The sequence below is a fragment of the Lathyrus oleraceus genome, chromosome 5 (assembly GCF_024323335.1).
Source record: "Lathyrus oleraceus cultivar Zhongwan6 chromosome 5, CAAS_Psat_ZW6_1.0, whole genome shotgun sequence".
Taxonomy (NCBI): Eukaryota; Viridiplantae; Streptophyta; class Magnoliopsida; order Fabales; family Fabaceae; genus Lathyrus; species Lathyrus oleraceus.
Genome location: NC_066583.1, coordinates 567,636,077 through 567,652,562, shown reverse-complemented (window position 1 = coordinate 567,652,562; position 16,486 = coordinate 567,636,077). Strand labels below are relative to the sequence as shown.

Genomic DNA, 16,486 nt, shown 5'->3' with positions numbered 1-16,486 from the left:
CCCATCTGACTCTGAACATAGATGACATGGTAGCTAATATGTCTGCCAATTGATTCTCCTCTCGTGGAATATGTTCAAATGTAATCTCTTCAAAGTATGGGATTAATGTCATCACCCGCTCTCGATAAGGGATGAGATTTGTGTCACACCCCGAATTAAATAAGAGGATTATTTAATTAAGTTAATAATATATTTAATAATTTAATTAAATAAATTGAATTATTGGATTATTATTATTATTATTATTATTATTTGGAATAATAATTAGTGGAAAATATATAAGTTGGAATAAGAGAAAAAGGGTCATTCATTTTTGGTAAAGAGTTTTCACGTGAAACAGAGAAGCGGCTGAAAGGCGAAAAGTGGAGAAAAAGCAGAGGTTGAAGAACGGAAAAGCTTGAAGCTTAGAGATTGCCGGATTATCTCAGGTAAGGGGGGTTTATCGTCGCTTAATGGGTATTATAGATTAACATGTCATGGGTAGTGAGAAACCGTTGAATTGACCCTAATTGGGATTGTTGAATGCTGAAAGATTGTGATGAATAAACTGAGTTTAAGCTGTAATTGAGTCCGTAATTGTGTGAGTCGTGTTTCCCCGAACGTGTAGCTTTTTACGGAAATTGAATCGGAGGTCCGGAAGTCCTCCAACGGCGGAAAATGCGGAAACTCTGCATTCTGCCTTGTGTTAGCGCAGGAACTGCTGTTTTGTCTACGTTAACCGGTTAACCCAGGGTGTTAACCGGTTAACACTGTTATATTTTGTGAAAATGTGCTGTTTTGCCTGCGTTAACCGGTTAACCCAGGGCGTTAACCGGTTAACACTGTTGCGTTTTGCCAGAAAAATGTATTTTTGTCCTGCGTTAACCGGTTAACCCAGGGCGTTAACCGGTTAACACTGTTGGAAATTAGAAAAATTGGTATTTTAATGTTGTGAACGTAATTGGTGATTGGCCTATTTTAGTTGATTGTGAGGAATAATTTTGTTGGGTTTATGTTATGAAATGTTGATCCAAATATGTGAATCAGTTGTGTTAAAGTTGTTGAAAATACTGAGTTGGAGGCTTGATGAGCCAAAGTTGATTATAAGTTGATTTTTGTTGAAAACGTTGCTGTGTTGAGATTATTATTATGTTGTTGACAGTTTAAAGTCGTGTATGCCATGTACATTCATATGCATTAAGTCGGAGCTTTGCTCACACCACGTTGGCCTGGATTGGCAAAATTTTAAGTTGAAAGTTGAAGGCTTATGCCTTGATGCCCACTAAAATGGCAATGATTTTAACTTGGGAGTTTTACTCCGAATGGTACCACATGCATGACGAGTCGAGTCTCATTCGAGTTGCATTTTATGTTGTTATTGAGTTGCACTTTACGTTGTTATTGAGTATGATATTTGAGTTGATGTGCCGTTACTGAATGCAGGATATGATTAGGGTGATTAACGTGTAAATTTACTTAGCATTACATGATGATTTATAATGCTTATTATATCGATTGAGGAACTCACCCTTACAACTATTTTTCAGGTAACGAGCAGTGAGTGAGTAGAAGCTAGTGCCTGGAGTCTAGTGTAGTCTACGTAGTGGGTCGTGCTCTGATAGATGTAACATCGGGACGGGATGTTTTAATTGTTTATTGTTGATTGTTGAACCTTTTTACCTGTAAAACGTTATATGTTTTGAATGGTTGGTTGATTCTATCCGCTGCGAATTTTGCAAAAATGTTGTTTTAATTAAATAAAGAGCATGACAGTTATTATGGTGTGAAATGTTGTGTGACACCCTTGGTGCATGATTACTCTGATATAAATATTGTTGTTGTTATTAAATAATTGGGGTATTTTAGAAGGGTGTTACATTAGTGGTATCAGAGCAGGTCGGTCTGTCCGGCCAGTTGTCGTGTCATTACTGTCTAACAATTAGGTATTGTTACCAATCTAACTTTAAGTTGTGTTGTATTGATAAGTTGAAATGGCTGGAAGGAATGACGCTGCAATGGCTGCCGCAATGCAGGCGATGGCACAAGCTGTGCAGAACTTGCCAAATGCTGGTGGTGATGCTGGATCACGTAGCTTGGCGACTTTTCAGAGAGAGAATCCGCCGGTGTTTAAAGGGAAGCATGATCCAGATGCAGCCTTGGGATGGTTGAAAGAGATTGAGAGAATCTTCCGTGTTATGGATTGCACTCCAGCTCAGAAGGTTCGGTATGGTACTCACATGCTAGCAGTCGAAGCTGATGACTGGTGGCTAGAGACTCACGAGAGGTTGACCGTGGCAGGTGAAGACATTACTTGGGATGTATTCCGTAGGGAATTTCTGAGAAAGTATTATCCGGAAGATGTCCGTGGTAAGAAGGAAATCGAGTTCCTTGAGCTGAAGCAAGGAAACATGTCTGTCACTGATTATGCTGCGAAATTTGTGGAGCTGTCCAAATTTTATCCTCATTACACTGGTGCTGGTGCTGAATTTTCAAAGTGCATCAAGTTTGAGAACGGATTGCGCTCTGAAATTAAGAAGGCTGTTGGGTATCAGAAGATACGCATTTTTACTGAACTGGTTGATAGCTGCAGGATATTTGAAGAGGACAATAATGCTCATTACAAGATTGTCAGTGACCGCAAGGGAAAGCAGCATCAAAACCGTGGCAAGCCGTATGATGCTCCAGTGGGAAAAGGGAAACAAGGAGCTGCTCCGGCTCAGAGGACTAGTAGGGGAGGTGCTCCTGCTGGTATAGTTTGCTTCAAATGTGGTCAGGCTGGTCATAAGAGTAATGTATGCACTGCTGAAGTAAAGAGATGTTTTCGTTGTGGTAAGACTGGTCATGCAATGGCTGATTGCAAGCACAAGGAAATGATTTGTTTTAATTGTGGCGAAGAAGGGCATATTGGAAGTCAGTGTCAGAAGCCAAAGAAATCTCAGACTGGGAAGGTGTTCGCATTGACCGGAACTCAAACCTCCTGTGAGGACAGACTTATCCGAGGTACATGTTACATATATGGTACTCCTTTAATTACTATTATCGATACCGGTGCTACCCACTGTTTTATTTCTGCTAACTGTGCTCGAAGACTGGGTTTAAAATTGTCCGCTTTGGATGGTGAATTGATTGTTGAGACCCCAGCTAAGGGATCAGTAACTACTTCTTTGGTATGTTTAAAATGTCCTTTGTCGATCTTCGATAAAGATTTCTATGTTGATTTAGTATGTTTGCAGTTGGATGGGATGGATGTAATTCTTGGTATGAACTGGTTAGAGTATAATTATGTTCATATAAATTGTCATCATAAGTCGGTGAGGTTTTCCACTCCTGAAGAGGAAGGAGTTGACTTATTACCTTTCAGAGAATTGCGAAAATTGATGAAAGAGGGAGCTCAGATGTTTTCTTTGATGGCGACGTTGTCGGTTGAAAGTAAAGCTAAGATAGAGGAACTGTTAGTGGTGAAAGAATTCCCTGAAGTTTTTCCTGATGAAATTCCTAGTGTGCCGCCAGAGAGGGAAGTTGAATTTACTATTGATCTGGTACCTGGTACTAGGCCTGTTTCGATGGCACCGTATAGAATGTCGGCATCTGAATTGTATGAATTAAAGAAGCAATTGGAAGACTTACTTGAGAAGAAGTTTATAAGACCAAGTGTGTCGCCGTGGGGAGCTCCAGTGTTGCTAGTAAAGAAGAAAGAGGGTAGTATGAGGCTTTGTATTGATTATAGACAATTGAATAAAGTAACGATCAAGAATAAGTATCCACTACCGAGGATAGATGATTTGATGGACCAATTAGTGGGTGCTTGTTTGTTCAGTAAAATTGATTTGAGATCGAGCTATCATCAGATCCGAGTGAAAGATGAAGACATCCAGAAGACAGCGTTCAGAACTCGGTATGGACATTATGAGTATTCTGTGATGCCTTTTGGTGTGACTAATGCGCCGGGAGTATTTATGGAATACATGAATCGTATTTTCCATACTTATCTGGATCATTTTGTGGTAGTATTTATTGATGATATTTTGATTTACTCTAAGTCCGAAGGAGAGCACCAGGAACATTTGAGATTAGTATTGGAGGTTTTGAAAGATAAGAAATTGTATGCGAAGTTGTCCAAGTGTGAGTTTTGGTTAAGAGAAGTCAGTTTTCTCGGCCATGTAATTTCAGGAAAAGGTATTGCTGTAGATCCTTCCAAGGTAGAAGCTGTATTGCAATGGGAAACTCCTAAGTCGGTTACCGAGATTAGAAGCTTTTTGGGATTAGCTGGATATTATAGAAGATTTATTGAAGGATTTTCTAAGTTAGCACTTCCGTTGACTAAATTAACTTGCAAAGGTAAAGCTTTCGTGTGGGATGTTCAGTGCGAAGAGAGTTTTAATGAATTAAAGAGGAGATTGACGTCGGCGCCGGTTTTGACTTTGCCAAATCCGGGGGAACCGTTTATAATTTACTGTGATGCTTCGTTGATGGGTTTGGGAGGTGTGCTCATGCAAAATAATAAAGTAATTGCTTATGCGTCGCGACAGTTGAGAATTCATGAAAAGAACTATCCTACGCATGATCTTGAACTTGCTGCTGTAGTGTTTGCGCTAAAACTTTGGAGGCATTACCTTTATGGTTCCAGATTCGAAGTTTTCAGCGATCATAAAAGTTTAAAGTATCTATTTGATCAGAAAGAGCTGAACATGAGACAACGTAGGTGGTTCGAATTGCTTAAGGATTATGATTTCGGTTTGAATTATCATCCAGGAAAAGCAAATGTTGTGGCCGATGCTTTAAGTAGAAAGACCTTGCATGTGTCAGCAATGATGATTAAGGAGTTGGAATTAATTGAGCAATTTCGGGATATGAGTTTGGTTTGCGAAGTAACACCGCAGAGTGTGATGCTAGGAATGCTAAAGATTAATAATGATTTTATGAATAGTATCCGAGAGGCACAGAAATTGGATGTGAAATTAGTAGATATCCTTAATCGTTGTGGTCAATCAGAGAAAAGTGACTTTACGGTTGATGCGAGAGGTGTGTTGAAATTAGGGGAAAGAATTTGTATTCCTGACGACGCAATTTTGAAGAGAAGTATTCTAGAGGAGGGTCATAGAAGCGGCTTGAGTATTCATCCAGGAGCTACTAAAATGTATCAGGATTTAAAGAAATTATTTTGGTGGCCCGGAATGAAAGAAGATGTGGCTCGTTTTGTGTATGCGTGCTTAACTTGTCAGAAGTCGAAGATTGAGCATCAGAAGCCTGCTGGGTTGATGCAACCGTTGGACGTTCCAGAATGGAAATGGGATAGCATTTCTATGGACTTTGTAACGGGGCTGCCTGCTACCTTACGAGGGCATGATTCGATTTGGGTGATCGTTGATAGGCTCACGAAGTCGGCTCACTTCATACCTATTAACATCACTTACCCAATTGCGAAGTTGGCAGAGATTTACATCCGAGTAGTTGTAAAGTTGCATGGTGTTCCTCTGTGTATTGTGTCGGACAGAGATCCGAGGTTTACATCGGGATTTTGGAAAAGTCTGCAAGATTCGTTGGGATCTAAGTTGAGGTTGAGTTCGGCATATCATCCTCAAACTGATGGCCAAACTGAGAGAACTATTCAGTCATTGGAAGATTTACTGAGGGCTTGTGTTCTTGAACAAGGAGGTTCGTGGGACACTTATCTTCCATTGATCGAGTTCACATACAATAATAGTTACCATTCTAGTATCGGAATGGCGCCTTTTGAAGCATTATATGGTCGTAGATGTAGAACTTCGTTGTGTTGGCACGAATCTGGTGAGAGTGTAGTACTTGGACCAGAGTTAGTTCGAGAAACTACCGAGAAAGTGAAGTTTATCCGGGAGAAGATGAAAGCTTCTCAGAGTAGGCAGAAGAGTTACCATGACAAGCGGAAGAAGGATTTAGAATTTCAAGCTGGTGACCATGTGTTTTTGAGAGTCACGCCTGTGACCGGAGTTGGGAGGGCTTTGAAGTCTAAAAAGCTCACTCCTCGCTTCATTGGTCCGTATCAAATCTTAGAACGGGTTGGAAGAGTTGCTTATCGGATGGCGTTACCACCTAATCTTTCGAATTTGCATGATGTATTCCATGTGTCGCAGCTTCGGAAGTATATCTCAGATCCGTCTCATGTGGTTAGTATGGATGATGTGCAAGTGCGAGATAATTTAACAGTAGAGACAAAGCCTGTGCGAGTTGAAGATCGTGAAACAAAGACTCTTCGAGGAAAAGAGATTGGGTTGGTTAAAGTCGTTTGGTTGGGAGCTGCGGGCGAAAGCATGACATGGGAACTTGAGAGTCGGATGAAGGAGTCTTATCCAGAGTTATTTGCTTGAGGTATGTTTTCGAGGACGAAAACTCTTTTAGTAGGGGAGAGTTGTCACACCCCGAATTAAGTAAGAGGATTATTTAATTAAGTTAATAATATATTTAATAATTTAATAAAATAAATTGAATTATTGGATTATTATTATTATTATTATTATTTGGAATAATAATTAGTGGAAAATATATAAGTTGGAATAAGAGAAAAAGGGTCATTCATTTTTGGTAAAGAGTTTTCACGTGAAACAGAGAAGCGGCTGAAAGGCGAAAAGTGGAGAAAAAGCAGAGGTTGAAGAACGGAAAAGCTTGAAGCTTAGAGATTGCCGGATTATCTCAGGTAAGGGGGGTTTATCGTCGCTTAATGGGTATTATAGATTAACATGTCATGGGTAGTGAGAAACCGTTGAATTGACCCTAATTGGGATTGTTGAATGCTGAAAGATTGTGATGAATAAACTGAGTTTAAGCTGTAATTGAGTCCGTAATTGTGTGAGTCGTGTTTCCCCGAACGTGTAGCTTTTTACGGAAATTGAATCGGAGGTCCGGAAGTCCTCCAACGGCGGAAAATGCGGAAACTCTGCATTCTGCCTTGTGTTAGCGCAGGAACTGCTGTTTTGTCTGCGTTAACCGGTTAACCCAGGGTGTTAACCGGTTAACACTGTTATATTTTGTGAAAATGTGCTGTTTTGCCTGCGTTAACCGGTTAACCCAGGGCGTTAACCGGTTAACACTGTTGCGTTTTGCCAGAAAAATGTATTTTGTCCTGCGTTAACCGGTTAACCCAGGGCGTTAACCGGTTAACACTGTTGGAAATTAGAAAAATTGGTATTTTAATGTTGTGAACGTAATTGGTGATTGGCCTATTTTAGTTGATTGTGAGGAATAATTTTTTGGGTTTATGTTATGAAATGTTGATCCAAATATGTGAATCAGTTGTGTTAAAGTTGTTGAAAATACTGAGTTGGAGGCTTGATGAGCCAAAGTTGATTATAAGTTGATTTTTGTTGAAAACGTTGTTGTGTTGAGATTATTATTATGTTGTTGACAGTTTAAAGTCGTGTATGCCATGTACATTCATATGCATTAAGTCGGAGCTTTTCTCACACCACGTTGGCCTGGATTGGCAAAATTTTAAGTTGAAAGTTGAAGGCTTATGCCTTGATGCCCACTAAAATGGCAATGATTTTAAGTTGGGAGTTTTACTCCGAATGGTACCACATGCATGACGAGTCGAGTCTCATTCGAGTTGCATTTTATGTTGTTATTGAGTTGCACTTTACGTTGTTATTGAGTATGATATTTGAGTTGATGTGCCGTTATTGAATGCAGGATATGATTAGGGTGATTAACGTGTAAATTTACTTAGCATTACATGATGATTTATAATGCTTATTATATCGATTGAGGAACTCACCCTTACAACTATTTTTCAGGTAACGAGCAGTGAGTGAGTAGAAGCTAGTGCCTGGAGTCTAGTGTAGTCTACGTAGTGGGTCGTGCTCTGATAGATGTAACATCGGGACGGGATGTTTTAATTGTTTATTGTTGATTGTTGAACCTTTTTACCTGTAAAACGTTATATGTTTTGAATGGTTGGTTGATTCTATCCGCTGCGAATTTTGCAAAAATGTTGTTTTGATTAAATAAAGAGCATGATAGTTATTATGGTGTGAAATGTTGTGTGACACCCTTGGTGCATGATTACTCTGATATAAATATTGTTGTTGTTATTAAATAATTGGGGTATTTTAGAAGGGTGTTACAATTTGGATGTTTAGTCTCCCATTCTCCGTTGATCTGACTGATTACCAAGGCCGAATCTCCGTACACACTCAAAAACTTGATTCGCCAATCTATAGCAGCTTTGAGTCCAAAAATACATGCTTCATACTCAGCCATATTATTGGTACAATGAAAACATAGTCTAGCAGTGATAGGTGTATGGTAACCTCCGGGAGAAATAAGTACAACCCCAACACCATGGCCCAATGCATTAGAAGATCCATCAAAGACCATAGTCCATCGGGATCCCAGTCCGGGTCCTTCATCTGGTTCAGTTTTTTCATCATCAGTAACAAGCATGACATCCTCATCTGGGAACTCAAAATTCATAGATTGATAATCATCCACCGCTTGATAAGCCAAATGATCAGCGAGCACGCTTCCTTTGATGGCTTTCTGGGTAGTATACTGGATGTCGTACTCTGTTAAGATCATCTGCCATCTCGCTATTCTTCCGGAGAGGGCAGGCTTCTTGAACATGTATTTGATGGGATCCATCCTAGAAATCAACAAAGTGGTATGATTCAACATATACTGTCTTAGTCGGCGAGCAGCCCAGGCCAAAGCACAGCAAGTTCTCTCGAGCAGTGAGTATCTTGTTTCACAGTCGGTGAACTTTTTGCTCAGGTAGTATATGGCATGCTCTTTTCGACCAGACTCGTCATGTTGCCCCAACACGCACCCCATTGAACCTTCCAACACGGTCAAATACATGATTAGAGGTCTTCCTTCAACTGGTGGTATCAGAATGGGAGGTTCTTGGAGATATTTCCTGATTTTGTCAAAAGCTTCTTGGCATTCGTCATTCCATATCATCTCTTGATTCTTCCTCAATAATTTGAAGATGGGTTTGCAAGTGGCGGTCAAGTGGGAGATAAATCGGGCAATGTAGTTCAAGCGTCCCAAGAAACCTCTGACCTCTTTCTCCGTACGGGGAACTGGCATTTCTTGAATAGCTCTCACTTTAGCCGGGTCAACCTCAATTCCTTTACCACTGACAATAAAGCCCAAGAGTTTACCGGATCTTACTCCAAAAGTGCATTTGTTCGGATTCAATCTCAACTGGTACTTCTTCAACCTCTCGAACAGTTTGTATAAATGATCGAGATGTTCTTTTTCAGTATGAGATCTGGCTATCATGTCATCCACGTATACTTCTATTTCATGATGAATCATATCATGGAATAAAACCACCATAGCACGCTGGTACGTTGCCCCGGCGTTCTTTAGACCGAATGGCATTACTTTGTAACAGAAGGTGCCCCATTGCGTCACAAACGTAGTTTTCTCCATGTCCTCAGGTGCCATCTTAATCTGGTTATAACCCGAGAAACCATCCATGAAGGAGAATACTTTGTGTTGAGCGGTATTGTCTACCAGAACATCGATGTGTGGGAGTGGAAAGTCGTCTTTGGGACTTGCTTTATTCAGGTCTCGGTAATCTACGCACATTCGCACCGTACCATCCTTCTTTGGCACTGGCACCACATTAGCAACCCATTGAGGATAAGAAGTAACGGCTAGAAAACCGGCATTGAATTGTTTCATAACCTCGGCTTTGATTTTCTCAGACATTTCAGGACGCATGCGGCGAACCTTTTGCTTGACAGGACGACAGTCTTCCTTCATTGGCAGACGATGCACTACCATGTCAGTATCCAACCCGGGCATGTCTTCATAGGACCAAGCAAAAATCTCTACGTAGTCACGTAACATCTGAATCAATCTTTCTTTGATACTGTTTTCCAATCCTGCTCCTATTCTGACTTCTTTTCTTTCCACTTCAGTACCTAGATTTACGACTTCGAGTGACTCTTCATGCGGCTTTATAGTCCTTTCCTCTTGCAGTAATAGTCTGGCAAGCTCTCCAGGGACTTCACAATCTTCCTCACTTCCATCTTCGGCTTGGTAGATTGGATTTTCAAAGTCATAATGAACAGTAGCGGAATTATTATCAATAGGATCCAGAGTGGATATGGATCTGCAATTCGTTACGTGAGTGTGTGTAAGAAAGCATAGCTTGTTTGAAAGACGACAGGAAAAATAAAGAGCGCAATATTTGAATGCGAAAAGGTCCATTGATTTATTGAATATGAATATGCTTATGAAATGACAAAACCCTTAACCAATTAGCTATTGTGCCCCGGGCATAAACACAATGCTTTAAGAAGTTCAATTGAAAAATTAAAATTTGCAATACTAAATGGACAATAACAATTACTCCTGACTAAAGGAGATCGGGATAGTGTCTTCAGCCTTCCAATTATTGAGTCCGTCGCCAATTGTTGGGAAGATCCAGCTATCCAGGTCGCAATCACTGTCAGCATCTTCTACAGCATTGATTTGATCTTTGACCACCTTCTCAGAGCTAAATCCCAGACCAGATTTATCAGACTTGTAGGGTATGTTGATCAGTTGACCCCAGCCAGTACAGCCACCATCTTCAACCACAGCTTGAGCGTCCTTCAGGGAAACCATGGCAGAAGGAGCTCGAATAACCAGGGGAGTTGGCTTAAGGACAGGACTAGGCGGAGGAACCACTTCAAATGACTGAGACGGAGTCTCGAAGAATTCACCATCCATCTCGACATATCTGAAGGTATGCACACTACTGACAATGTATTCTTCTTCCCCACACACAGTGACAATCTTTCCCTCTATTGGATATCTCAGCTTTTGATGGAGAGACGAAGCTACAGCACCTGCCCCATGAATCCAAGGGCGTCCCAGCAAGCAGGAATAGGCGGGGCGAATGTTCATTACATGAAAGGTAGTGTTGAAGACCTGAGGTCCTATCTTGATAGGGAGAACAACTTCACCGTGGACAACACTCTTTGCACCATCGTAAGCACGCACCACAATGTCACTAGGCTTCAATTCAACGCTCTTGTAGTCAAGTTTATCGAGCACGGCTTCCGGTAACACATTCAACGAAGAGCCATTATCGATCAACACATGAGACAAGGTGATCCCCTTACACTCAATGGAGATATGCAGAGCCTTGTTGTGGTTCTTTCCTGCTGGTGTCAGGTCAGCATCGGAAAAGCCTAGGCCATTGTCAACAGCCAAGTGAGCAACATAATTTTCGAACTGATCGACAGATGTTTCCTGAGGCACATGAGCAGTCTTCAAGAATTTTATCAATGCATTGGCATGAGATTCAGAAGATAACAGCAAGGATAACATCGAGATCTTAGACGGGGTATGCCCCAACTGTTCTACAACATCAAAATCACTCTTGCGAATGATTTTCAGCACTTCTTCCATTTCTTGTTTGGCAACATCTTCGGGAGTAACTTCGACCGGTGTCTCTGACTGAGAAGGATTGACTGGTTCCTTTCCTCGAGTTTCAAGGACAGGAGGTGAGATTTCTGGAGAGAAGATCCTTCCGCTTCGAGTAATTTTACTAGTCCCAACAATGCCACTAGTATTAGCAGCATTATCAACTTGCTTTACGCCATGGATGTAAACATCACCGCCATAATTCCATGGAATAACTTTGCTTGAGGAATACGGGATCGGGCCAGGTGCAGTAATGATCAGGGGAGCTACTCTGGGCTCGGCGATAATCTTCACAGGTACTCTGATAGCAGTAATCTTCACTGGAACTTTGGACCTTCCAATCACAGATATTTCTTCAACAGGGTTTTCCGTCTTAGAAACCCTTTCAAAGAGAATTGTATGATCGTCCATCAGCCGTTGAATACCATTCTTCAATTTCAAACAGTCTTCGGGCCAGAGTATGCAGAGGTTGCAATCTTCAGTACAACCTGGAAATAAACCAGCTTGCAATAAATTCTTCTTTATGATCGGGAGAGGAGATGTCAAATCCGCTACAGTAGTAATGAGAGAATCGTCATCGAGAGCATTAACAGCCTTGTCATGATTAGGCATAGGAGCAGTGATGACATTAGGAGTCTCCGGAGGCTCGAACTCAATTTCCCCAGCGTCGATCATGTCCTGAATTTTATTCTTTAACAGCCAACAATCGTTTGTATCATGCCCGGGGCTATCGGAGTGATATGCACACCTGGCATTGAGATTGTAACGAGGCGAAGCAGCGTTGACATTTGCAGGAGGACCTCTGAGAGTGATCAAATTTACCTTCAGCATGCTTTGTAGTGCTTGTGCTAAAGTCATATTGAGCTTGGTAAACTGCCTTCTTGGTCTGTCTTGTCTTTGCTGGAAGTTTTGAGCTGGCGGGGCTGCGATCGTCACTGCTCCAATGGCATGGTCACATTTTTTTTCTTATTATGATTCTTTTGACCATACACAGCGTTCGATTCATTCTTCCCATGATAGGACTTCTTACTGCTTGTAGAAGTAGCTTCCGGTAACTTTCCACTTCGGATGCCGCTCTCCACCCGTTCACCTGTCAGTATAAGTTCAGTGAAACCTGATGAAGAACTCCCCAGTAGGTGGCTGTAGAATGGGCCAGTCAGGGTACCCATGAACAGGTCTACTAATTCTCGGTCAGTCATAGGGGGTTTGACCCTGCCAGCCAAATCTCTCCATTTCTGAGCATACTCTTTCAAGCTTTCTTTAGATCCCATAGCCATATTCTGCAACTGTAGCCGAGTAGGTGCTAATTCAGAATTGTACTGGTACTGCTTATAGAAAGCCGTTGCTAAATCAGTCCAGGTGCGGATGTCAGAGCTCTCGAGCTGATAATACCATTCCAACTGAGTGCCAGACAGACTTTCTTGGAAAAAATGGATCCACAGTTTCTTATCAGTGGTATGCGGCTGGATCTTTCTCACATAAGCCCTTAGATGCATCTGAGGACAAGACGCACCGTCGTACTTAGTGAAAGTGGGGATTTTGAATCTGCGAGGAATGGTCACATCGAAGACCAGACCCAAGCTTTCGAAATCCAGACCAGGTGTCTTCTGACCCTCCACGGCTAGCATGCGTTCCTCCAGCAATTTATACTTATCATCTCTTGGAGAGTATTGCTCATTCTCATACTCTTCATCATCATCCTCAGGGTTAGAGAAATCAGCATTCTCCTCTGTCGCAACCCGAAAAATACGGTCTGCGAAAAAACAACCGGCGAGAAAGAAAATGACAGAAGAGTCGCCACCGTGCGTTATTTATCCCAAAGGAGGGAAAGGAAACGCTCGAAGTAAACCTGGAGAAAGGAAAGGAAAAGACAAGGTCTCGCAACCAAATCTTGGGTTCGGGAGTCGATTATGCGAAGGGAAGGTATTAGCACCCCTACGCATCCGTAGTACTCTACGGGATCCACTCTTGTTGTTTCTTGTCTAAAGGGTGTATGTTTATCTAATGTACTATTTACTAAAAGGGACAAGAGAAAAATGACTCGCACAGATATCGCATCCATTGCATACGTATCTCATCTGAATATGAGAATCAGAGTCTTCGTAGCTCGGCTACCTATGGGTGAAAGAGGTGTGTGCTCGCTAAGACGTCGCGTCTTATGCCTACGTATCTCATCGGGAATGAGAATCAGAGCAAAACGTAGTTCAGCTAACTACGGGAACAAATGTCTCGATTGCAACTAGGGTAAGAGAAAGGGAAGGTCTCGATCGCAACGAGGGCGAGAGAAAAGATCGCAACGAGGGCGAAAGGAAACAAGGATTAGTTGTTAGTTGTTAGTCAAACTCGGCAAGACATCGCATCTTGTGCCTACGTATCTCATCTGAACATGAGAATCAGAGTTGCCGTAGTTCGGCTCACGCACGCCAAACAAAACAAGACACCTACACACAAAAAGGTGGCAAACATGGAGCCCGACTGCCAATCACTGGACTTACATCAGCATCCGAACCAAAACACACACAAAAGGGCAAACGTGGAGCCCGACTGCCAATCACTGGACTTACATCAGCATCCGAACCCAACAAACCCACACTGGAACCCGAATGCCACTCGATGGACTTACATCAACTTCCAAGCACACAACAAGAACAACAAACAACAGATTGCCAAGGAGTCGGGAACTCGAGCCTAGCAATTGTCAAACAAACACACACAAAAAAGGAAAAAAGGTGCCCGGAGTGGTCTCGCACGACCACCTGCCTACATACCTCGTCTGGAACAAGGATCAGGGCTATGTAGTTCCCCTACATAGGGGTTGCCATATGAACATGGACTTACAAAGGAGGACACCAGTTGTGTCTAAAGAGAGTGGGCAATGTGTTCACGCCCTAGCAGTAGGTGTCGCAGCTCGCTGAATCGAGTCTTAGGCAGTTACCTCTTTGCAATAGAACGGACTACATGCCACGAGATCGGAGACGCTCGGAAAGGTCTAGAAGAAAATGGGGAAGCTCTGCCCTAGAGTTGTCATGCAATGTGTACTTAAGTGTTTAGGATTTACAAATGGGAATATCTACCTAATGTTAGCATGCAAAGAATATGGGAATTCTACCTATGTTGTCATACAAAAGGATACGGGAATCCTACCTATGAACAAGAATCGACGAATGGAGCAAGGAGAGGAGTGGGGTAAATGGGTAGATGGTGATGCATGAAGCAATCGACTTACAAGGTTGATGGCGATGCATAAAGCAGTCGACTTACAAGGTTGATGGCGATGCATAAAGCAATCGGCTTACAAGGTTGATGGCGATGCATAAAGCAATCGACTTACAAAAGGGTGGATGAATACGTGCTGGTTCTGTTAGGTTTTGAAAAAATGATTACTCGACGTTGGATCGAGGTTTTGATCTTGTTTTGAAATGGTTATCGAATGTTCATTTTAATTCTTGTATTAACAGGTGAATAACGAATGAAAGAATATTATACATTTCATGGGAGGGGGATACATTTTTTATGAATGGGGGTTGACATGGCAATCAAGCAATATAAGTATATGCCTCATACACCATACAAATAGGCCACAGTTAAACAGACAAGTAAGATATTTAAACAAACATGTGATCAAATCAAATAATCAAAGAAAAGAAATAAATGAGCATTAAACAACGTGTAAGTGTAAGGGAACCGGCTCATTGTAAGAAAGCCCAAGAGTAAGCTATGTGAGGTTGATGGCGATGCTTAAAAAGCAATCGACTTACAAGGGTGTAAAAATGGGCTCGATATTAAATCGAGAAAAGTATGATTTTTATAGTTTGAAAAAATGGTTTTTTGAACTAAATTAAAATACAACAACTATACATTATCAACAAAATGAACATATGAGTGTAATAAACATAAAAAGATATTAATCAACATACTAAAAGAATAAAAAATGCTAAAGGAAGATAAAATCAAATAAAAAGCAAAAAGTTCCACACATGAGTATTGAACCCTCTCCACTCAAGAATATACACACTACCCTTCTCCACCAGACCACTCAATACTATCTGCTATTGAGATACTAACACAAATATATGAACTGGGCTAACAGATTTAAAATAAATAAAAAAAACAAAACAAAAATTTTTATGGGTTTTATTATCTCTGTTAAAAACAAATTAAGTTAAATAAATAAAAAGTAAATAATAATAATAAAAGAAAATAAAAACATATAATTTTTCTGATTTTGTGTTAAAAATGAAATAAACTAAATAATAAAAGAAATAATTAAAAATTAAAAAAAAGAAGAAAAGAAAAAAAAGGAAATGGAAACAGCAAGCTCGTCTCCATCGTCTTCCTCCCTCGCTCTCTCTCAAACTCTCTCAGGCGAACCTCTCCTTTCTCAGCTTATTCCCCCCAAACCCTACTCACAGTAACCGAACCTAAGTACTACGAAGAAGACAAAGTGCAAACGACAAAAACACAACCCTAAACCCAGTCCAAACTAGAATCATCAATGTGAAAGAAACACCAATCGCGCAGAGATACATCAGGCTTGGAAAGTAGTAAACATGCATCTGAGTACGGAACAACAAAAAAAGGTAAGAGTTCTACCAGATTAGGATGTCTCGGAAGTGAACGAACAGGTACGTGATCCTCCTTCCGCTTTCTCCTTCGTTGCGCCTTTCTTAGGGTTCGTCCTCTCTTTGATTTTCGTTTCCTTGTTTCTCTGTGAACAGTGGCCGCCTCCAACCTTTAGAAATTAGGGTTTTTTCTCTTTTGATTTTTTTTCTCTCAGTTTCTGTTGTGCTCCTCCTTCTCTTACTGATTTGCTCTCTATTTATCCTCTGTGAATTAGGGTTACAAATTGGTGCCCTTGTGTTCAAAAGTAGCTCTGCAAAGCACTTTGGATGCTCAGAAATTGAATTGCCCTATCCATGTTAGATTCAAGAAAAGGTATCCTTCACAGACTTTCTTCTCTGCTTTGACCTCATACCAATTTGGGATGTTTTTGGACTTTTCCCTCTGACTGTTGGTTAATGGTTTTGCACTTTAGGTTTTGCAAATTGACTGATTAATGTGTCCCTTTTTACCGCAGTAAAAAAATGGTGAGCTTGGTTTGACTTCAACA

At 41.1% G+C, this 16,486-nt stretch overlaps 1 protein-coding gene across 1 annotated transcript; it reads left to right on the top strand.

Moving 5' to 3' along the window:
- Positions 1 to 2,042: 2,042 nt before the first annotated feature.
- Positions 2,043 to 3,716, top strand: LOC127086509 (uncharacterized; the record flags this gene model as incomplete). The annotated part of the gene is made up of 3 exons (XM_051027283.1): positions 2,043 to 2,916; positions 2,980 to 3,545; positions 3,669 to 3,716. Coding segments are annotated over 3 exons (1,488 nt in total), but the record flags the coding sequence as incomplete, so codon positions are not given.
- Positions 3,717 to 16,486: the final 12,770 nt, after the last annotated feature.